Raw genomic sequence first — 24,056 nt, 5'->3', positions numbered from 1 at the left:
ATTGAACCATTTGGTCAAATTGCCATTTGGTCCAATTGCCATTTAGCCCATTTACAATTTTGGTCTAATTTGCAGTAAGGCTACACCCAGTTCGTCTCATGAATATTCACTTGGTCTCACACCAATTTGCCAGTATGGATAGATGAACTACATGCTTTTATGAACCAAATTATAATTTGATGAAGTAAACAGTGATTAGAAGACAGAGTGGAAGTTAGACTAACTGGGCATTAGATAAAATATTAATTAGACTAAAGTAAGTAATAGACCAAATGTAGGGTAGAACAATCTTACACCAACTTGAAAGTAGACGGGGGGGGGGGGGGTGGTTTCACAAAGATTTAAGTATGACTTAGATTCGCACTTAAAAGAGAATGAAACCTTCGGAACAAGATAGCTTGTGTGAAAACAAAAATATCAAAGAAACAGATCAATGAAAGTTTGAGAAAAATCGGACAAATAATGAGAAAGTTAAGAGCATTTGAATATTGCGATCACTAATGCTATGGAGATCCTCATATTGGCAATACGACAAAGATGTGTGATGTTACTTGTGAACAACTCTCCCCATTACTTTAGTATATATTTCACTTAAACTTCCTCTTTTATCACATCTATCAGTAGATCATGTGTTCTTTCTATAGGAGGGCATGTAATACAGATTTTTAAAGAATACATGTACATAATGGATAAAGAGTTTGTATCACCTGAATAATAAAAAGCAAAAAGAGACATTTTGAGGGTATTTTATAGTCCACCAAAGGGAAAGTTGTTCACATGTGACATCACACATCCTTGTCGCATTGCCTATGGGAGGATCTCCATAGCATTAGTGATTGCAATATTCAAATGCTCATAACTTACTCATTATTTGTCCGATGCTTCTCAAACTTTCTTTGTTCTTATTCTTTGATTTTTCTGTTTCGACACAAGCCTATTTGTTCCAAAGGTTTCATTCCCCTTTAAGGACGTTCCTCAGTTATGTTTGTGCACATCATGATCTTCACATATTTTACCCTCTGCGTGTTGACGTCACAATGGATAAACAGGTGATTAATTAGCTATACATGTAGGTACATGTATGAGCTGATTTTTCTCATTATCTGCTCTCTAACTGAAGATCCGATGTATCATTTTATGAAGCTAATAAACTGGAATTATTCCATGAACCGTTTTTTAAAATGCCTCTACAGTTTCAAAATACTTTACTCGGCAAAGTGGCAAAGTATGACAAATACGGCCCTGAGTTCGAATGAATGGAAGAGTGGTTTGGAACTTTTCCTACACATAAGTGACTACATGTATATACATGTATGAACCAAATCACCTGTATGGCAGAGTGTATCACATTTCCGCTGTATTGCGAGGCTACCCCACACTTCTCCCCATCCATCATGATGCCTGCCTTCTCCGAGCCACCAATGGCATTGTCGCGCATCGTAAGGTTGTCTGCCGATTCCACGGTGATGCTGCCAAACCAGTCGATATTCTCACTCTGGAAGCGGTCTTGGTAGGTTGCCTTGGAGATGGATAGCATCACCAGGTTGTTATTCAGGACGACATCATCACTTCGGTAGATGATGATCCCTATTAATAATTATGATGATAATAATAATCAAAATCATGATAAGATAATCCCACTAATACTTATACAACAATAACGATATTATAATAATGAAGATGATGATGGTGGTGATGGTAGCGACGATGAGGATGATGAGGATAGTGATAATAATAATTATAATATCTTAAATACTACTACTACTACAATAACAATAATATCAGCAGTAATAATTCATATAATATTAATAATTACACATGCTTACATTGAATCTGACATTTATTCTGTCAAACGTCTCTAGAACTCTACAATAACGAATTATCAACTTAAAAACAGAGCTACAACTGAAACTAGAGCTGCATTTCATGGAATAATTCTGTCACATCCCACATGAACATGCTTGTTAGCAATGAGAATTTTAATCTACCCTTTACCAGATGGAAATCAAAATGAGAACTCGAGTGAGCACCCAAGAAATGGTCAACAGTCGTTCGTAAAGTTGTTTGCGAAGTCGTGCATAACTTTAATAGGGTCCTGTCACTTTGTTCCGTGCAAGCCTTGCGGGTGATACAAAGTTCAAATCTTTTCTGCAGCCACATCAGACTTGCAAGCGCTGCTTCGGGCAACTGCATGCGGGATACGTGCAAGATGTTGGCAATGCGGGCAACCTGCGTGTAGCAAAAATAGTAATCCGCAAGTCACGCACACGGCTCGCATGGAACAATATAATGTGACAGGGCCTTTACAAACAACTTTATGAAACAATAGCCCGAACACCCACCTGCTCCGATCGTGTGATGGATGACATTATCTTTGATAATCACTTTGTTGGAGCTGTACGTTGCAATAGCGGTGCTAAAACCATGGTGGAAACTGCAGCCGGTCACCGACGATGGCGTCGTCTGGCTCGCGGGGTCAAGGAGATCCAGGAAGGCCAGCGAGAAACGAGGATCGTAGCTCTCCACCCAACCCTCCTGCCCGGTGTATCTGAACTGAACGTTTGAGATGTGAGCACTCCCTGGTAAAAACAAAAAATAAGCAATGATGAAATGGTTTCGTTGTAACTTTTCAAATATTTTCAGTGTTGGTGTTGTCATGGTTTAATCCACACATCAGTATGGAAAGGTTAAGTCATACATGTACCTTTTCATTTTTTTCTTCAATTTTGGTGTTATCATGGTTTAATCCACATGTCACTGAGAAATGGTTATGTCTTAATTTTTCAAATATTTTTCAATTTTAGTGTTATCGTGGTTTCATCCACACGTCACTGTGAAATGGTTGTGTCGTAATTTTTCAAATACTGATCAACGTTAGTGTTATCATTGTTTAATCCACCATTCATTCCTTTTGTGGAAATGGAATATTGATTAAATAAGCATTGTCCACTATTTTCCTGATACAGTAAGAAAGAATGGGGAAATCCAGTTCAAAGTGCTTGTAAATACATGTACTCTCGGAAAAATAAAAATTCATGACAAAAATCCCTAATTGGGAAAGTTATACCCTGATATACATGTATGTACTAACCAATCCCTCAACCATAGATAATATGCCCTCCAGAGCGACATCCCTTCCCATTGTATCCTTTTCTCTTGCCGAATGGCCAATGGGAGCATCTAGCTTCGTCACAAATCACAATATGGACCAATATTACTACCGACAATATCCAGGTTGTATGAATCAAATGTTATTGCGCCCTTAACTTTAAATACATACAGGAAAATAGAGCTAATTTGTTATACATCTTGTTTGTTTGTTTGTTGTTTTGGGGGGATAAAGACCAGAAATAGCGAGTTCTGCTAGAGAGATACTGTAAGAGAGAGAAAGTTATGCTACAATGTACTATCCAAGTACCTTGATAGATTTTCTGTTCTTCTTCCTGGAAGAAACTCCCGACCAACACTCTTGCACCAAATAACTCTGTAAACTGCTCATCGTAGCGTGCTCCCTCGATGACGATATTGCGAGTCAGAAGTCCAACTTCTACTGCGATCCTGTACTCCTGAGGGGTACCCTCATTCTCCGTAGCAGCTGTGGAAAGAATGAGAATGCCAGAAGTGATAAATAACTGAGATGATGCGGGCAGAGATCTGACGTAAAATGGTGAAAATACCTTCAAAATCAACACATAGAATAACACAGCTTCCCTTCATTTTACTAACCTTCATGGAAATGACAGGATATACATATAAAAACAAAAGAATTTTTATTTTCAATTTCAACGAATCAACATAATAACAACCATACATATACAAAAACAGAATAAACTTAAGGAATACTTCAATTCGATATAATATTGTAGGATTTATGCATACTTAGGTAGAGGTATATATAAATACATGTATTTCAATAATAAATGTAATTCAGATCCCTATCTAGAAAAAAGAATTATAATTGTTCTCATTAGACCATAATTGTAAGGATACGACCAAGTGGGCAATAGACAGAATACGAGGGAATCATAATTCTTACCTGCATGTCGATGTTGGAAAGTGGAATTGAGGACAAATGTCCTTGCGTTGGTGACTTCTTGGATAGTAAAGGTCTCTGTATGCCAAGTTTCATAGTCAGTGGTTGCCACGGCGATCTCGTCTCCTACCTTCCAGTTTGTATCTTCCTCCAACAAGATGGAGCTGTCTCCGGGATTGACCGTCGTGCCAAGGCGTGTCCAGGTGACGTCCGGAGCATTCCCATGAATGTCCAGTGCGCCAAATACCCCTGAAAAAGAGCAATGAGGTTTATACCTACCAAAAAGTCTGATCTGTGCCAATCTTACAAAAGGTCATATAGATTACATGTAAAGTGCAGTTGGAATCCCACAAAATTACCAAACTATTTGTAGGCAAACCCTTATTTTACTCTAATCTTTCTTCACTTCAAACCATGATAAATCTAGACCATTGCAACTTTTCATACAGTGTGAACTCATGCCCAGCACTCACTACATGTATGTGATGCGATTGCATTGGATCCAATTTAAACAAGTTACCAATTGCATCGCAGGCCATTGTACACGCTGAATTACAGCTCCGCTACTCGCTGCATCCTCAGTGGCACTTCCTCTTTTAATGCACATGTTGTCTGCGCTGCAGCAGCACAGCAAAGCGGTTGTGATGTCATCGTATTGTATACTGGCTGACGTCGTATCGCAGGAAGATTTGACATGTCAAATGTCTGAGATTTAGTCTGCGATTCTTCTGCAATAAATCAGATCGCGATCGCAGCGCGTTGCAGGTTGGCGCACCCTGTGATTTTGTTGCATGCGGATGATAGTGTGATTACATCACATAGTGTGTGCGGGCCTAATAAGACACAGGGAGAACTCACACAGGAAAGCCATTCATATAGGGCATAGGTCGTACATTTCTTGTAAAATTGAGATTGTGGTCTTTTTACCCCATTGACGGGACCATTATCCTGAGAAAATACAGTGTAATGTTCAACACGGTTCCAGTACGTTCTACCAACCATTAATATTCAACGTTCTAAGGGAACAAATGTCAGCAAAGCAACTGATGAAAATGAATTTATCAGAAACTTAAACATGGGGTATTCTTATTTTAGCTTTGCATGACATTGAAATTCAAATCTAATACTCAGCTGCTCTGCTAATACCGGGGATAACTGAAAAGTGCTTGGAGACTTCTAATAAAGTAAGGGATAAATGCTAAATAAGCAAGTGCACTCATTACTATTATGTAACGAGTGAAATTGAACTTTAGAAGTACTTCGCTTTCCTGCACAAATTCATTGATGACTACAAAGTCTCCTGCAAATGGAGGTTGCCATTTAATGCAGGCTTTTTTGCTGCAGTGCTTGCCAGCAATCTATGTAAAGACGGGAGTGTTTCATAAAAAGACTTGCCAGACTTTTTATCCCACAAATCCTATTTCATCCGACAGTTTCCCGAGTAAAGGTGCATCTAAGCCAATCAAAAGCAAGGAAAATGGTCAGATCTGACAACTTGTCGGATGAAAAATGTGGATGAAACACTCGATCCCCAGATCATGATCTGATCAAGAGTGCAAGCACGCCCTCTGTGGCGATGATGGGTAAGGACTTACCTAGCGCCTTGGAGCCAAGGTTCAGGTTGCTGGTCAGCGGCAAGTCCGGGGTGTTGTGGTCGCCGTCGAGGATGATGTGGACGCTGTGCGTGAAGGGCGCGGAATCGTTGTGCCCGATGATCAGACGGCCACCCTGTATCAGGATGTAAGTGGCCCTCAGAGTGAAGTCCCGCTCATCGCTCAGCTCCAAAGCCCCGTAGATGAAAAGCTTGTTCATGACCGGGAGACTGTCATTCGCAATGACGTAGAGTCCTGGACGAGGCAATCAGGGGAATATACATGTATCATAGTCAGTTATGTTATCCACTGAAATCTGTTATAGGGTACTGAAATCAATGCATCTGATTGGCTCAAAACAATTCATTCGATGAAAATCACCGATTATATGCTACAAGAAAAGCCTCCCAAGAAAGTTGCTGATCAATCATATTGGGCACTTAGTTCTGTAATTACCATAGACTTATAAAGGCAAAGTTCAGATGGATCTTAAACAAAATGGTCAAATAAAAGCACATCTTTGGCTTTCTAGAAGTCCTAACATTCTTTTCCAATGTTTGAAATCATTGTCAGATAAACTTACTCATGTCATTGATACAATTTAAGCTAAATATGCAATAAAGACATAAGGGAACATTGTAAATATATAAATTTCTAAAAAATATAAAAAAAAAACTATAAGAGTTCAGATGAATAACATGGAAAGCATTATTATTATTATCAAAAATGTCAATCGTGTCTGATATTTTTAGGTTATACATGTATGCCCACAATGTTCCCTTGTATCATAATTAAAACTTGTGTGAAATATGCAAGACAAACGGGAACATTGTAAGTATATAATCTAAGAATTAAAAAAATATATATCTGAGCCAAGATGAAATATGTAGATAGCATTACAATTACCCAAACACCCAAAAACAAAACGAGGCTTCATACCTGGTAGAATCTGCACATCATCACCATCTTGGGGTAACCCTCCCCCATGGCCACCCCATCCTTCAGTTACATTCTCCCACGCCCGCGGATCAGACCAGTACAGAGTATCATCTGGTCGACCAGTAGGGGGTGGTTCAGGGACTGGTGGAATGCACGCTTCAAAGTAACAACGGTACACGTTCAGGGCCACACTCACGTCCTGCGGCGATCCCTTGCCCTTCCCGGAAACTGCATCACGAGATGAAAATATGGGGAATCACATTACGTCAGTTTACAGTCATGTGCTCACACCATTCAATTATTATCATGAAATCTACATTCTCAGCAATGCTTATTCTAATTGTGAAATTGGTTGAAATGCCATAATCAGTACTTGTATTTACACCAAAAAGATGGGCCATTATGAAACATTAACGATTAAAAGGGATTAAGATGTGTATTCATATATAAATTAGCATTATGTAGAAAACAAAAACCATTCAGTCGATTACATCACACGCAAAGTGCATGCCAATTTTCATCACAACCATGCAGTCAATAAATTCTGCCCCGCCACCGCTATTATATATTTTCTTTAGGATTACTGATATATTTTGAGATCTAGCACTGTATCCTAATAACAAATGCTCAATTTCTATAACAAATTTACTAACAACCAATCAGATTAAAGGATTTCAGTAGCTTTTGACATTATTCCAAATTTGATATCGTAACATGTTTTATGAAATTAGGTACCTGGTTTTCAAATGAAAGAAGACATACTTTACCATATACCTAGCTACAGAGAGAAATGTATGTTTACTTACTCAGATATGTCAAATCATTTGTTTCTTTGTCTAAGTAGTAATCCCCGTTCTCATTGTCCTCATAGTTGACTGCACTATCGGTTGAATTCCTGATGTCTCCTAGGATGGAAATTACGTCCACTTCCTGGGTGAGATTATGAGAAATCAGCACGTGATCACCATCGCCGAATGCATCCAAACGTCCCAAGTATGAAATGTTGGTGAGTTGTTCATTGAAACGGAATGTCATTTGGTAGCTATCTCCATCTATGAGTGTCACCATCCAACCCTTGGGATGGGTGATCCTCTTCTTGTGGTAGTGGACATTCGCTGATCCGTGATCGTTGGTGAAGATGGCGTCCTCGTAGAGGAGAGAATGAGGGAGAGGGTTGTTGAATGAAAAGCGGTGGAGTTTAATCGTGGCATCGCACACAGCTCCGGGTGCACTACCAAAGTTGTAAGACGGCTCATCCTTTGTGCAGTGCTCATCGGGAAGGTTGTCGTTGACTGGTGTGATACTACCACCAGTCGTACCTGTCAAGCTGCCGTCCTCATCCTCAAACACAGCCTCGTAGAGCCACTGGAAACCTGCTCTATTGTCCGCATTGGCATATTCCACGTTTTTCAACCTCGTCGTGAATCCCCCTTGCTCGAATCGGCACTTGCTACATGCTCTCAACGTGGCACACGAGTCCCGGTCAAAATTGATGAACTTGATACCGTCCACGTTCAAGAAATGGCTCTGAGGACCCACAATACCGCCTTGGGTACAGGACGCATTTTCCCCGGTCCCTGCTATTCCATCCGTTCTTCCGATGACGACACTGTCTTTGATCAGGGCCCCTTCTGATCCATTTCCTAGAGACCATCCTACACTCGTAACCTTCTGGTACTCTAATCCTGACACTTCAGTGTCTGCGGTGACGAAGTTGTGAAGCTGGACAGCTCCACATTCGACAACTTCGGCTCCTCTTTCTGTATTCCAAACAGTCAGATTGGCAAAGACAGCCGGAGTGGAGTCTTCCGGCCCCGCACTGCACGCCCCCGTTGCCTTGGGGTGGTAATGAGGAAAGACCCACAGTCCATACCACCCAAAAGAGTGGGCCGTGTTGTTGTGGAACTCTTTGAGCGGGACGTGGCGGGGACACACCGCCGTGGTGAAGGAAGGGCCTCCCGGATGCTCCGGCAAGTTGTACCAGAAGCCAAAGTGGCTCCCGCCAGCTGCAGCATTGTGGCGGACGTAGTTGTCGGGGTTGGTCACCCAGAAGCTTGCAGGAGTGACGTCCACATTGAGGAGGCTGTTGCTAGAACGGACAAAGACGGCCAGGTTATACTGGATGATGTTGTTGGTTTCTATGCCATCTTCCATGAAGTACGCATGGCCCATGATGTTGTAAGCCACGTTGTGCTCCACCAGTAGATTATGTACGCCATGGATGGTGACTGCTCTGTTGAAGGTGTGATGGACACTGCAGCCACGAACGTACGACCCCGTCACATCTCCATTCATGTGGTAATGAATCGGGTATCGTCCGAGTCGGAAGGCCTGACCAACGTGGGTCAACTCTACATACTCCAGGTGCCCATGAACAAGGTCAGCATCCATGTCCCTGGCAAACATCATGATGTGACCACCAAACTGATCGCTAGCCGTCTCTTCTCCAAAACGACCAAGGAAGCAGCTCTGTACCTCAAACATACCTGTCATGCAGGAAAGGCAAGAAAGGGTTTTAAGTCTTTATAAATCAAGGTTAATTGTCCAGCACATCATCATAGATCTACATGTACATGTAGATCTCATTCATTTTCAGGAACCTAATGCTGTAAAAATATCATGAAATCTATTGATAAGCTGAAACTATTCTAATAAGCAATTATTTAGCTGAAAATGATCACACTGAAGATCACCAACACAAATAAGCACATGTGGGACAAAGTATTTCTATCATTTGGAAAAAGACCCCCAAACACCTAGCTGAAATGCCATCATACTGTATGCCTATTTATTTTTAGTCCATTCCTCTGCAATTACAAATTTTCTTTGAGAATCTTGTGGCATACTTTTTTTTTAATTATATACAGTGTACATACAAACAATTGGGTGGTCTTTTCATTTGATTCTCTTATAAGTAGTTTTCAGATTGTTACCAAAGCTGAGGGCGTTTCACAAAGATTAAGTGTGACTACAGTCGCACATAGAAAGGTGATACACATACAACGAAAGTGGACTGAACAATAGTCATTGCTAAATGTTTAGATGAAAAGTCAGGTGACTCGTGTCACATGAATAGGAACGTGAAGCTGGATTATGTTGCATAGACGCACAATTGCAGGCCACAGACCATGTGTATTAGGGGGATAATGATCTTGAGGCAGCTTCAAAAGACGGCTTCAAAGCCTGCGTCCAGGTTGTCTTCAAATCCAACGCATGTGTATCAGGCCGAGTTCACATAGAAGTATACGATAAACGGTTTACGGTATTCGTTATTTGCTTTACGAGCATGGCAGGTCACATGATGTAGCACATGTGTCATACTTTAATATTCTTTGGGCGCCATCAAAATGGATACCTCAGAGTATGACACATGTGCTACATCATGTGACCTGCCATGCTCGTAAAGCAATTAACGATACCTCAGTCTTATGATAAGAACAATTAAATAATTAGATATGGCTCAACTTTACACATTAGCATGGCTGAACTAACCAGCGCTGCTGGTTAGTTCAGTCATTTTGACCTTGTGTCTTCAATCATTTCAAGGTAAAAAAAAAGAAAAATGATCAGGGTTGGCACATAAATCACACAAAAATTCTTTCAGTTATAAAAAATGGGGAGGGGGACTTAACATTGTAATCCTGAAGTGCTAGTAATGCGACTTGTGCTATGAAATGAGAGCCAAGAAGTTATTTAATTTCACCATAGCACACCAGCTGCCACATCCGAACTGGATTTTATATGCTGCACGAATATCGAACAAGTGCGATTCCCACTTTACTATACTATATGCAGCTTTACAGCATTTCGGAATAGTACCCTCTTTTGTGAACCGGTATTAGGTAATCCTATTGTTTACTTTGAGCTATTTGCATGCCTTCGAACACATGCATCGTATACCCAAATAGTATACTCCTACGTGAACTCAGCCTCAGGGGCATAGATGCATAATTGACGTGCTGTATAAACAAAACGCACCATCGGAATGGTCAAATCATACTCAGAGGACAAGTGCTACTCCGAATTAATCAAAGATTGTGCTTTGTGAAACATATCCCCCGGTGTTTGTGAAAGTCGGCCTTACCGGTGTTGAACGGTTGCTCACAGGCCTCGATCTCCTCCGTCCAATCCTCGTTGACGTTGCCTCTCACCACCACGTTGTGCGTCAAGAGACCCACCTCGGCCCTCGTCTCAAGGGTAATGCCCTCTATGTCCTGAACGATGGAGATGTGCCGGTGCATGATGGGAGGATCGATGGCCAGGGTCATCTTGTCCTGGGAAACAGCTGTGAAGTACATGTAGAAGTAGAAAAAGGCATGTAACTGAATGAAGGTAATAACAAAGGCCCCTCACCCACCACAAAAAGAGTAATAAATACATTTTTAAGAAATGTTTAGTTTTACTCACTGACCAACCATACGTAATCAGGCTAACCCATCTTCTTAGTTTTATCTTCTTAATCAACAACCATAAGGCACGCAAACTCTTTGTGTAAACACCCCCAGGTTAGGAGCATCGCATGTATAAACATTTCAAAATTGCTTTAAGGCATTTCCTTTCAAAATTCAATGTCCACATTCTGAAATTTCAAATTTTAAGTAAAATTTCAGAATGTGGACAGTTCTGTTGAGCTATCGTGGACGTACCTGTTATTGTAACCACTTCGCTTTGGCCGCTGTCCTGGCGCCCTCCGGTGGTAGCAATCACGATCTCATCACCCACATTCCAGGTAACAGGTAGCATGAGAGAGATTTCCGTGTCGTTAGGCTCGATGGTTTGCGAGAGGTGAGTCCACATGATAGGCACAGGTTGACCTAGATGACAAAAATCATGCTAATTTTATAGATTTTATTTATTTTGTAGCATGTTTATACAAGAGATCTGTTGCTGGGCTATTAAGGCTGTGTCTACATGTATGGATGGTGTGTGCACTCTACAAATTCACACTATTATTATCTTTATTCCTAATTATTTTGGGCAAGAGCAAGCTGTCTTACATTTGCCATTCTTTATGCATGTCATCTAAATGAAATTTTCTTCTCCAATAATGTAAAACAATGCCTGACTGACAGAACATTGTGCAAATTGTGAAAGGATGTGAATATTACCATGCAAATCGAGCGTGCCATTACGGACAGCGAGGACCTTTGCTCCATAAAACGGCAGTTCGGTTGATCGGACGTTGCCATAAAGTGTAATGATCGCCTTGTGCTGGAATGGTTCCTCCTCGGATCCCACGCTCAGGTGGCCACCTTCGGTGATGATGATATACTCGGCTTTCAACTCAACGTCCTTCTCATCGAATTCCAGTGCGCCTCCTAGGCATAACCATGAAGGAAATGATAACAAAACCACAGATTACTAAATGAATAGTTTCGAAGGTTTCTATTTTACAGTTGTCTACAGCTGCAAGAGAGAGAATAAAAAAAGGATGAGAAAAGGAAAATAAAGATAAGGACGAAGAATAGGAAAGTGAAGAAGGTAGAAGAAGAAAAGGAAAAGAAGAGAGGACAAGAAGATGGAGGAGGAGGGAGAGGAGAAGAAGAAAAAGAACAAAATAAGAAGAGAATGAGGAGAGGAAGAAGAAGGAAACAGGCGGTGTGTCTCAGTGGATAACGAGGAACTTTGAACCACAAGGTCCAAGTTTAAAATCAGAGCACATTAATTGCGACCTTTGGCAAGGCATTTATCTATATTTGTCCCCCTCCAACCAGGGGGGTGTTTCACAAAGATTTAAGTATGACTTAGAGTTGCACTTGTGTGCACTTGCATGCGTTACAAAAGGTGTGACCGCATTGGTCAGATCATGCTAAGAGGACGCGCACTACTGCGTATTGATCAATAAGATTGCGCGTTTAACATCATGTACATGTACATGTATGCGTCATTTAAGTGTGGCTCCAAGTCATACTTAAATCTTTGTGAAACACCCCCTGGTGTAATAAATGGGTACCAGGCAGCAAGGAATTCCTTGGATGCTTGAGCACTTGATCAAGTTAGCATGGCTGAAGCCTGGGTAATAGTATGCAGCAGTTAGACACATTGTAAAGTGCTACCTGTACAAGGTGGAGCGTCATGGCCCAGTGGATCAGTCTCCGGACTTTGAAACAGAGGGTCGTGGGTTCAAATCCCAGCCATGGCGTAATTCCCTTCAGCAAGGGATTCATCCAGTGTGCTGCACCCGACCCAGGTGAGGTAAATGGGTACCGGCAGGAAGTAATTCCTCAAAAAGATGTGTGCACCTGAATAGGTAGCCTAGCTTAGCCGGGTAATAATAATAGCAGGGCCCGCTGGGAGAACAGTTTTCGGAACTGAGGTGGCTACCCTGGGTAAATATACCGTTATTATTATTATCATTATTACATGTATGTTGCTTTTATTATTGTTGTTGTTATTATTATTATTACTATTATCATCAATAAAGGAAAATGAAGAAAAGGAAAATAAGAGGAGTAGACAGAGAAGAAAAAGAAAAAAAATATATGAGGAAGAAAAAATGAAATGTGGAAGAAAAGCCCCCCAAACAAAAAAAAAAAAAAAAAAAAAAAATTGACACATCCTAAACGTACATGCATATAATTTGATGGCTCCCGTTAGATAGGCGACACATTTTCTCCTGCGACAATTGTTCCTGGCTTTATTTCATCTATTAAAGATGTAGGATTAGGGTTACAATACAGTTTAGTTTAGGGTAGGGCATAGTGTTAAATCCAGGGTTGAAGTTGGTCATTTGATTAGTGTATGGAATTTACAGCGTACCAGTTGTCGCCGGAGCAAATGTCATGGAACCGGCGGATACATCAATAAATGCTTACCTGCTATGAGTAAGATTTTCAGCACTGGCGTGTCCATGTCCAGCAGAATAGTCTGCCCAGCTGGAATGGTAACAAACGTTCCTTCTTCTGGGGGGTCATTTCCACCCCAGGTATACCTTGATGACCAGACATCAATATAGAAAAAGTCTGCTACTCCCTTTTTTAATAGCAACAAAAAGAATATTATGTTACTGCATTGGCATGCACATATATCTCAAAACGACTGAAATTGAAACTAGCTACATGTATCTCTATCACATGCAATTTTTTTTTTGCGAGATCTGGATGAAGCCAAACGAACTTGTTAGTTTACGGCGATGCAATTGACACTTTGGAGCCCTTATTGTAGCACTTTTAAAGGATATTGTTTAGGACATATATCTTGTTCAGTGTAATGTAGGGTTTTTAAGAAGGATGCAGGTTGTCTTGACTGACATAGCAACAGGTGTATCCTTAGGACAGCACGGCCCTGTAACGTGAAGCTTAGTGATTGATTATGGAGCTGATTTCTATGATTGATTGCATTGATTATAGTGTATGATCAATCGTAACAATATGCTGCGATCAATTATGTTACAGGGGGCTGGGTTGCTTAGGAGGAAGATATGAGAGATATTCGGGTGAAGTCACATGACATAAAGTATGCAAGGAACGCAGAGAAAATCTTGTCACGACAGAGTAAATTGAGGGAAGGAGGGTGGGGGGGGGAAGAGCAAGGATACTTTCAGGGACGAGATAGCTGAAAATGTTAGGAGAGTGAAAGAATAAGAAGTGGTGCCCATGGAGAATATAATGAAGATTGAGAAAAATTTTAAATTTTAATTTTTTTATTTCTCACGTCATTTCCGAACAATTGCCCAAACTGTTTTTGATATACTGATATTATAATAAAACCATTTCCCACTTTTTAAAGTAAATGCCATTTCATGTAATATTTACTACACGATATACATGTATGGGATAGCTGCTTGCACATGTCACAAATCAAAGAAATTTAATTCTAATAATTTTTGAAATCTTTGATGGATTTTTCCTCAAACCTTCCCCAATATTTTCATTATTTTTCCTGCTTTTTTTTACAAAAGAATTTATGTCAGTGTTGACTTCCCTTTTAAAGCCAAGGCTTGTGGGAAAACCTGACTGTATTGTTGTGTGTAGTCGCCCCCCCCCCCCTCTCAAAAATCTTGCATCTAATCCCATTGGATCTGCACCTGGGTCCTGTCACACACAAAAGTTAGCGATTAATCATACAGTTTATTTTAATGCTTAGTTGTACATTGTAGTCAATGTGATCAATCACGGACATACATGTAAATCTAAGGGGCAAACCAATTCTTCGGGGGGGGGGGGGGTGATTTATTGTGTCATCCCCTCCCCCACTTGAAGAGTGTGATGTCAGAGATTTACGCCAGTGCAACCAATCGTAAAACAATGTTCTACAATGATTGCTAAGCTTTGTGTTACGGATCCCCAGGTTACTTAGCGAGAGAAAGGAAGTTTTCTGTAAAATTCCCAGTTGTGTAAGGTACATGTACATGTATAATACAACACACTCAGTGTCACAACCAAATCTCTTGTATTGTGAAACAACCCCCCAGGAACTTCAAGCTTGTGACTTACCGGTTGGGCAAGCGCTGCATCCCGATTGTCAATGAAAACTTTGACTTCTGTCATCTCATTCCGATGAGCTTCTGTAACACAGGTAATCTGAGTCTCTGATTCCGAGTTGATGACACACTCTGTTCCTCCAATTAGGACCACATTACCTGTAGCACTGTTATTATAATGAGAATAATGATAATGAATAACAGTAAATGATTATATTAAGAATGATAATAAAAAAGTAACAAATGTAATAATAATAATGATTTTTTATTCATACTACATGTACCATATCAATTAGGCGGCAGCATTATTTTCTTATCATCTTAATATTACATGTACATACAATGTAAGGCCTCTAAGCAGTGCATTAATACACTAGTGCAAAGTGGAACCACATTTTAAAGTTATACTTACTGTAATTTCACAAAACAGTTATATGCACATCCTGGTCGGGATGCAAATGAGGAGACTGATGACGTCATCCCCTCACTATTTCTTTTGTATTTTATTACATGAAATATTCTTATTTTCTCCTCATTTTCAATTGAAACAATTAATTCCTCCCTGAACATGTGGAATTAGCATTGCTTAATACTATATGGTTCAGTCAAGTTGGTCCTTATTGCCAATACAGCAAAAAATGAAATATTGTATAATTCAATCAATACAAAACAAAACAAATAGTGAGTGAGGGACATCATCGACTGTCTCATTTGCATGTCACTGAGTTGTGCATACATGTACATGTATCACTGTTTTGTGAAAAAATAAGCGAAACTTTAAAATGCCATAACTTTCTTAATTTACATCCGATTTTGATGAAATTTTCAGCGTTATGCTAGTTTGATTTTTCTCTATTTATTCAGATCAATTTTTTTTCTGGGGTGGACTTGACCTTTAAAGATGGGTAAATCATAACTTAGGCCATGATCTAATTCTGTGGTGAAATAATGGTAGGCCAAATATTTCCCATCTTTACATGGCTCTATCCTCACGTTTTAATGATTAAGAAAATTATTTCAGTAATTATTCCCAGAAAGTTATGAATGATTTTAGTGTCAAATGAGCTGACAAGTTGGACTTATATAGTTAGAGACACCTGTGACAACTGGCTATCCATAGTTATATAAACCACGACTGTAGGCCAGAGTTTAAATTAAGCCCAACATCAGAACATGGGCCTATGTACATGTAAACGAGAGCTCTGAATTGTTAAAAATTCAGATTCTTTCCTCCAAATTTCATGATGATTGAGAGGGCTGCAATTATCCTAGGGCTTTTACGGTTCCATGACATTTGCTCGAGAGACAATAGCTCCACTAGGAATTCCACACACTAATCAATGACAAACATTAACCCTGGATTTCACACTACATGTATACCCTATCCTAACCCTCACCCTAAACCAGGGGCGGATCCAGGATTTTCCAAAGGGGGGGGGGCACCATACTTGTGTTTTTAACGGCATTTTCTAAAATTACAAATTTCAATTGTGCTTCTCAAAAGGTGGGGGGGCAGGGGCCAGGTGTGCCCCCCCCTGAATACACCAGTGCCCTAAAACTAAAATGTAACCCTAAGCCTAACCCTACATCATAGACGAAATAAAGCCTGGTGCATTTGTCGCAGGAGCAAAAGTTGTGTCACCGCTAGTACTCACAGGAAAGCGGTTCCATTGATGGTGACCGTTGTACCCCCCGCCGTTCCTCCCCTCTTCGGTTCCACGGAGGTGATGGTGGGGGTCCATGACCTCTTGTAGGTGAACAACTCGGTGGCATTTTCCTGTGAGCCACTCGCGAGAATGACCCTGACCTCGCACTCCAAATCTGACCCTTCACCTGTAGATAGGGAATAAATCAGGTATTTCTGAGATGACTGCAATCCGCTAACCCCTCTTGATACGGATCGTAAGATACTATGATGGTTCTTTACTACTGGTTGATCATAGTATGAGGATACTTTCCTACTGATTCCACCAAAGTCTGATCATAATTCTACTACAGTTTGATGACATGTCATAATTGATTTTACCATAGCTTAATCATAATCTTACTGCAGATTGATGGTACTTCACTCCTGTTCTTACAACAGTTTGATGGTACAGTGTACATCATGTACTTCACAAATGATATCGTACAACGCCTACTTAGCCTGTTGTACGCGAGCAAAGGGGAGACTGAATGTCAAACATTCGTACCGTTGCACACACGACGTACCATCTAAAGTGTAACCTCCAAATGTACTGTTGCACGGCTTTAGGAGGTGACGTCACAATACGATTCAATTCTTTGCGCTCAGTAAAAAAATGAAGGTGAAATACACGCATAGCTTGCTGGCTACATGCGCAATGCTGCCCTAGGTCATGTACAGTATGCTTGTGGGATTTGCTTTTTGCTCTCAATATTTTTGCTCCCTTTTCATAGATTACTGCAGGGAAAAACTCTTGTTTTTTCATATTTTTACTAAACTCCGAGGCGTTGTACAACACAAATAGCGAATATTCTAATTCATGCAATGGTGCGAGATTTTGCATTCGGTGAAAGAAAGAAACACTTGATTCAACTCGGCTAATGCCTCGTTGAATAGAGCATCTTTCTTTCACCTCATGCGAAATCCTGCACCATCACACTCATGCCTATTCGCTATTTGTACATGGATATTGACAATAGTATATTGTATTATGATACTGTTTTTACCACAGTTTGATCATAACCTTTCCATAAATTAATTTTGCTTTAATCTTACCGTAGTTTGCTGGGACCTCACACATGATGGATGAGGTGGTAACCGAAGTAATAGGGCACAGGTTATCACAGACATAGACCTCTGTCGTCGTCTCATCAAAACCAGATCCGCTGATTGTTAATATTCGTCCACCGCCAAAACTTCCTGAAATGAACGCGAGTATCAATAAATATGTGAAAAACAATCCACACTTCACAGGTAAGAGGTATGCAATAAAGGAATAATGAAAATTAATCCCGGATGCATAATAAATATGAATGAAAAAAATAAATTCAATAAAATAATGATGATAACCATCATAATCATCATCATACATGTATGCAGATGTCATGGCTGGAGGAATGACTCTTAATACATACTTTATATAAACTTTCTATTTTTGTGTTTGTCCTTTGTATGAAAATTTTGTTAATTGTATATACATGTATGTACATGTACATATCAAATATAATCGCTAGAGGGTATTCATTTGTCTCGCAATCTACTATGGTCAACAAGGAAATTCGTGATCACTCTCGCAAAAAGTGTTCACTGGCTTTCTAGGAAATTCATGATCACTCACGCAAAAAGTGTTCACTAGCTTACAAGTTCACAAGCTTTCGAGTGCCGCTGCAACTCTTTATCAAGTGACGAAAATTATCTGAAAACGTACTCTATTTATACTAATCTCCAGGACCGTACGCACGAACGCGAGAACAATAGGTGGGCATTGATCCGTTGCGTCGGTATGCGGTGCGGCCGGTAATCCGTATATGCAAATAAGCCGGGGGTATATGCAAATACGCCGTGGGTCGGCAATATGCAAATTAGACAAAATTGGCGGGCTCGCTAGTTTCCCGTGGGCGGGGGCTGACTAGCTGAGCGGTCCCTCGTTCGGGGCCGGGAACGATCGGGTCGGCGTGCACTGCCAGGTAAGGGGGTATTGTGCTGTCGGATGGGTCGCATCCAGAAGTCGGGGATGTCGATCCCGCTGTCTCTGTTGAAGTTGTTAGGACAAAGACGTATACTAATAGCCTCCTTAATCCTGCGTGTATACCAATGTCTCTCTTTGGCAATGCAATGTACACCCTCCCAATCTGGGTGGTGTTGCTTCTCCCAAGCATGTTCTGCCACCGCGGATGTGTCGGTTCGCTGTAACCGAACATCGCGCTTGTGTTCAGAAATGCGTTCAACTATCGGTCGGGCTGTTTCTCCGATGTAAGACCCGTCACATCCCTGGCAAGGAATGTTGTATACTACGCCATCACGTCTGTGATCAGGGATAGGGTCTTTGGGGTGTACAAGCTGTTTGTGTAAAGTGGTGTCCGAGCGGAAAACCGTTCGGATACCGTGACCTTCTAATCGGCGTTTAAGTTGTTGTGAGAGGCCATCTATGTATGGCAAGACTGTGCAAGTCTTGAAAACCTTCTGATCCCTTGGTGGTTGTTTTTTCTTGAAAGTGTTCTTGATAAAACGGCGTGGGTAGCCGTTGCTGTACAAGGCGCCACGTATGTGTGCTCTTTCTTTCGGGAGTTCAGGTGGGTGAGTTATGATACGTGCTGCTCTGTCGAACAGGCATTTAACAAGACCCTTCTTGACCGATTTGTCGTGATGAGAATCATATGGTATGTATTGGTCTGTATGAGTGGGCTTGCGGTAGACAGAGGTGGAGAGTTTCCCGCCCTCGTGTCTTTGGACTAGCGTGTCAAGGAATGCTAATTTCCCTCCTTGCTCAGTCTCCAGAGTGAACTGGATGGACGGTTGCTGGCTATTCATGTATGAGAGTAGGCTGTCTGTTTCGGATCTGTTTGCGATTATGAAAGTGTCATCGACGTATCTCTTCCACACCCGAGGGTGGCATGTGGAAGGACACTTGGGCAAAGCGTTCTGTTCAAAACCTTCCATATATAGGTTAGCCACAACCGCTGAGACTGGGCTACCCATTGCTGCTCCTACTGTTTGCTCATAGAAAGAGCCTCTGTACAGAAAATATGTGGATCTGAGGACGAACTCCAGGAGTTCGGCTATCTGTTCGGGCATAAGTGTGGTACGTACTGATAATGTGGGATCAGATTGCATGCGTTGCAGGGCCGTACTGCATGCGCCCTCTATCGGTACGTTAGTGAAGAGGGAGACTACATGTACATCAAAATAGATCATGGATTCCTGTTCGTTAACTGTCTGCTCCGATGTGAATTCAGCAAATTCACTGGAGTTGGAAACCGTGTGTTCTGAGCAGTTAGTGAGAGGGGACAGGATGTCCGCCAGGTACTTTGATAGGTTATAGGCAAATGAACCTATGCATGATACTATTGGTCTGAGAGGTACATGTATCCCGGGTTTGTGTATTTTGGGCAACCCGTACATGTATATTCTAGGTGGCTGTTTCTGTGTGGGCTTTATCTTTTTGTATGTAGCCTCGGCTACCCACGCCGTTTTATCAAGAACACTTTCAAGAAAAAACAACCACCAAGGGATCAGAAGGTTTTCAAGACTTGCACAGTCTTGCCATACATAGATGGCCTCTCACAACAACTTAAACGCCGATTAGAAGGTCACGGTATCCGAACGGTTTTCCGCTCGGACACCACTTTACACAAACAGCTTGTACACCCCAAAGACCCTATCCCTGATCACAGACGTGATGGCGTAGTATACAACATTCCTTGCCAGGGATGTGACGGGTCTTACATCGGAGAAACAGCCCGACCGATAGTTGAACGCATTTCTGAACACAAGCGCGATGTTCGGTTACAGCGAACCGACACATCCGCGGTGGCAGAACATGCTTGGGAGAAGCAACACCACCCAGATTGGGAGGGTGTACATTGCATTGCCAAAGAGAGACATTGGTATACACGCAGGATTAAGGAGGCTATTAGTATACGTCTTTGTCCTAACAACTTCAACAGAGACAGCGGGATCGACATCCCCGACTTCTGGATGCGAACCATCCGACAGCACAATACCCCCTTACCTGGCAGTGCACGCCGACCCGATCGTTCCCGGCCCCGAACGAGGGACCGCTCAGCTAGTCAGCCCCCGCCCACGGGAAACTAGCGAGCCCGCCAATTTTGTCTAATTTGCATATTGCCGACCCACGGCGTATTTGCATATACCCCCGGCTTATTTGCATATACGGATTACCGGCCGCACCGCATACCGACGCAACGGATCAATGCCCACCTATTGTTCTCGCGTTCGTGCGTACGGTCCTGGAGATTAGTATAAATAGAGTACGTTTTCAGATAATTTTCGTCACTTGATAAAGAGTTGCAGCGGCACTCGAAAGCTCGTGAACTTGTAAGCTACATGTAGTGAACACTTTTTGCGAGAGTGATCACGAATTTCCTAGAAAGCCAGTGAACACTTTTTGCGAGAGTGATCACGAATTTCCTTGTTGACCATAGTAGATTGCGAGACAAATGAATACCCTCTAGCGATTATTTCAATCCGCAATAATGAACCTATTTAGTATTATATCAAATATATTTGGCCAAATAGATGTACTTTGGAAATTATGATAAAATATTTATTTTTATCAAAGTATATTGACCTGAAATGACCTTTGACCTCGACTGGCTGAACTGAAATCCTGCTCAGATGATTAAGCATAATATCAATAAAATTATCAAACAGGTGCCTTTGATATGATGATAAAACATCATTCTTCTATAACTTCATTGATCTGAAACTGTACTCATATGAAAGTGAATATAAACAGATACTTCAGAATTGAGAATCGATGATTTAATGTTTTACAATAAAAAACTGGATTTATAGACTTTAAATAATCTTTGACCCGGACTTGATAATATGTCATACAATTTGTGACATCTGATGGCCATGTTATACAATTTAGATATGATAAAAATATCAATATCATCAAAGTTTATGTTGCTAAAAAATCCTTTGACCTTGACTAAATGACAGGGAATTTAATTCATTTGATTGTTGATAATTATTTATAAAAATGGAATTTTATAATATCCCAATTTACTTTGAGAAAATTTGATCAGTTTTTATCCTGTTGATACCTTAACAAAGCCTAAATTCACTGACCTGGTATTTGACCAGTATTCAACATCCTGAAGTTTATGTCAAAAAAATCAGTAAGATTCAATGAGCATCAATGTTTCATGATATATGACCTATTCACCTTATACTTTTACACCATTAAAAAAACCACAACATTTGGTTAAGATTTGTCTTGCCATTGCCATTACCATAAAAAACAATGTCTACATGTAGCCTATATTACATATGCCTTCCTTCTGCTATGAAGGTGTTCTTGTACAGAAATTGCATATCTTTAGATCAAATGATCAGTAAAAAACACTTTTAAAAAAATAAAAATAATACAAATTATTTATTGAATGATCATAGGAAGCAATGGAAAGAGGGATGGAGGGTGGGAGAGACAAAAATTATCTTGCATCAACTTTAAATGCTGAAAAATTAAAAATCATCAAATATTGTGCATTGGTGCTTGAATTAAAAAAATAAAAAATTATCCATATCTTTTAATAAAATTATTTCAAATATCAAAGAAAAAATAAATTGTTTAGAAATATTTTAATTCTATATGTATTCTTTTTTTAAGGGTGTTCTTCATATTGGAATACAATATAATGAAGAAGGCAACAACTTGTAAGATTTTCAGATTTTGCAGCATACAGTTTAAAATAATAAGAAAATAAAGAGAGTGGCAAGTCCAGTGATCTGTGTTACATAACCATAAATGGTGCTAACAATTTTTAATAAACAATTAGAAAAAGAATGGAAGACCCTTACTAAAAATAATAATTTTTGAAAAATAATAATGCAAATTAATATGTATCAAAAGCTTTAATATTGCAATGAATAGGGATTTTCCAGGGCTCTTAAGCATTTTTGGGGCAAAATCACATCTGCCCCCCCCCCCCCCCGAGCAATTTTCCCTGTTTTAGGTCTTTTTGCATTTGGATTCCACTGCATGAAAAGTTTTTAAAAAAATATTTTTTACTTAGGATTTTTCAAGAATACCTTTCTCTGATTTCAAGTAAGCTCAAACAAGAGCACTGAGTAAACTTTTTTCTGGGCCACACTTGAACTTGAAGTTAACAGATTTATGTTTCAATGCGCGTTACAAAGCAAATTGGTATGGCTGTTTAGACCTTACAGAAACAAGTTTGTTTTTACTTGATAAAAAATTAGGATCTAGCAGTGTTAGATAAAGCAAATGATGCATACATGTACATGTATCTTCATTCGTTCAATATACAACCTATATCTTCTCACTGAGCCTACATGTATGTTCAATCCACTGCATTCAGTCAAACAGCTTCATGCAACAGTTTGAACAGAGCCTCAACTTCATTTTCAAAAATTATATCATAAATACAGTGTATATGTACATAGAAATGCATCATTTGTATAATAAAGATTCTATCAAAATTGTGAATGCTTTGAGAATCGAAGCAGAATCTGTGCTCTTTATTATTTCAAACTGTGCAGAAAAATACAATTGACCTTCTTCAAAATGGAACAAAATAAATTGCATAACAGAAATTGAAATATTTCCAAAAAAGAAATGTATGGATGAAAAAAAAAAAAAATTATTAGAAAAAGGAGTTTCAAAAGGAGTTCTGACAATAAACTGTTGAAGAAAACAAATGGAAGTCCAGGCTTGAATTGTATGGTTTTAGGCCCCAGTCACTTACCTGTGTTGGATTGTTTCGTTTCTACAGATGATATGAAAATAGGTTTTTTCAGAAACAATGAAATGTTATTTGTGCTAGAGTACGAAAGCAAGTAAAACAGAATTTTCAACACACAAATTTAGAGAGAAATTCCAAAAAGAACAACATGACTTGATTCTTAACATTTAAAAGGCCAAACTTACATGTAAATTGGAAAATAAGATACCTAGATTAAAACATTCATTAAAACAATGCATGTGTAATAATTTGTTGTTACATGTATATTACAAAACAAATCATTTTGGTGTGTATTTTTATAATTTGGACTAAATGGTTACAAAACAAATACATTTGGTAGAAGTAAACAACCATGAATATGACAAAAAAAACAGGGTTTTTCTTGCATGACCATTCCCCTCTATGACATTATCAGGGGAGTTAAGCATGACTTTTATAGAGTTGCACTTACAAGCTGACAGGTATATGCTATGCAACGCGCCATCTTATTGATCAATACGCAGTAGTGCGAGTCCTCTTGGTATGATCTGACCAATGCGGTCACGCCTTTTATACAGCACGCAAATAGGCATTTACATGTAAGTGCGACTCTACATGTAAGTCATACTTAGTTCTTTGTGAAATACCCTCCTGGTTTTGTGCCAAAATCTAC

General features: G+C 40.0%; 1 protein-coding gene across 1 annotated transcript in view; it reads right to left on the bottom strand.

The window, feature by feature from the left end:
* The window catches only part of LOC129272589 (fibrocystin-L-like), a 100,685-nt gene that overhangs the window by 29,427 nt on the left and 47,202 nt on the right, over positions 1–24,056 (bottom strand). Inside the window, exons 28-41 of the mRNA XM_064107388.1 lie at positions 17,727–17,870; positions 16,642–16,819; positions 15,000–15,153; positions 13,380–13,536; positions 11,673–11,882; positions 11,211–11,378; positions 10,649–10,849; positions 7,371–9,050; positions 6,565–6,792; positions 5,629–5,880; positions 4,037–4,282; positions 3,419–3,595; positions 2,343–2,579; positions 1,328–1,587 (exon numbers count right to left, since the gene is read on the bottom strand). Of these exons, the coding sequence (XP_063963458.1) occupies positions 1,328–1,587; positions 2,343–2,579; positions 3,419–3,595; positions 4,037–4,282; positions 5,629–5,880; positions 6,565–6,792; positions 7,371–9,050; positions 10,649–10,849; positions 11,211–11,378; positions 11,673–11,882; positions 13,380–13,536; positions 15,000–15,153; positions 16,642–16,819; positions 17,727–17,870 (4,292 nt within the window). The remainder of the gene's footprint in view (positions 1–1,327; positions 1,588–2,342; positions 2,580–3,418; positions 3,596–4,036; positions 4,283–5,628; positions 5,881–6,564; positions 6,793–7,370; positions 9,051–10,648; positions 10,850–11,210; positions 11,379–11,672; positions 11,883–13,379; positions 13,537–14,999; positions 15,154–16,641; positions 16,820–17,726; positions 17,871–24,056) is intronic.

Source organism: Lytechinus pictus, chromosome 12 (assembly GCF_037042905.1).
Source record: "Lytechinus pictus isolate F3 Inbred chromosome 12, Lp3.0, whole genome shotgun sequence".
In the NCBI taxonomy this organism is placed as follows: Eukaryota; Metazoa; Echinodermata; class Echinoidea; order Temnopleuroida; family Toxopneustidae; genus Lytechinus; species Lytechinus pictus.
The sequence above is the reverse complement of the archived record's forward strand: the minus strand, read 5'-3'. Positions and strand labels throughout refer to the sequence as shown.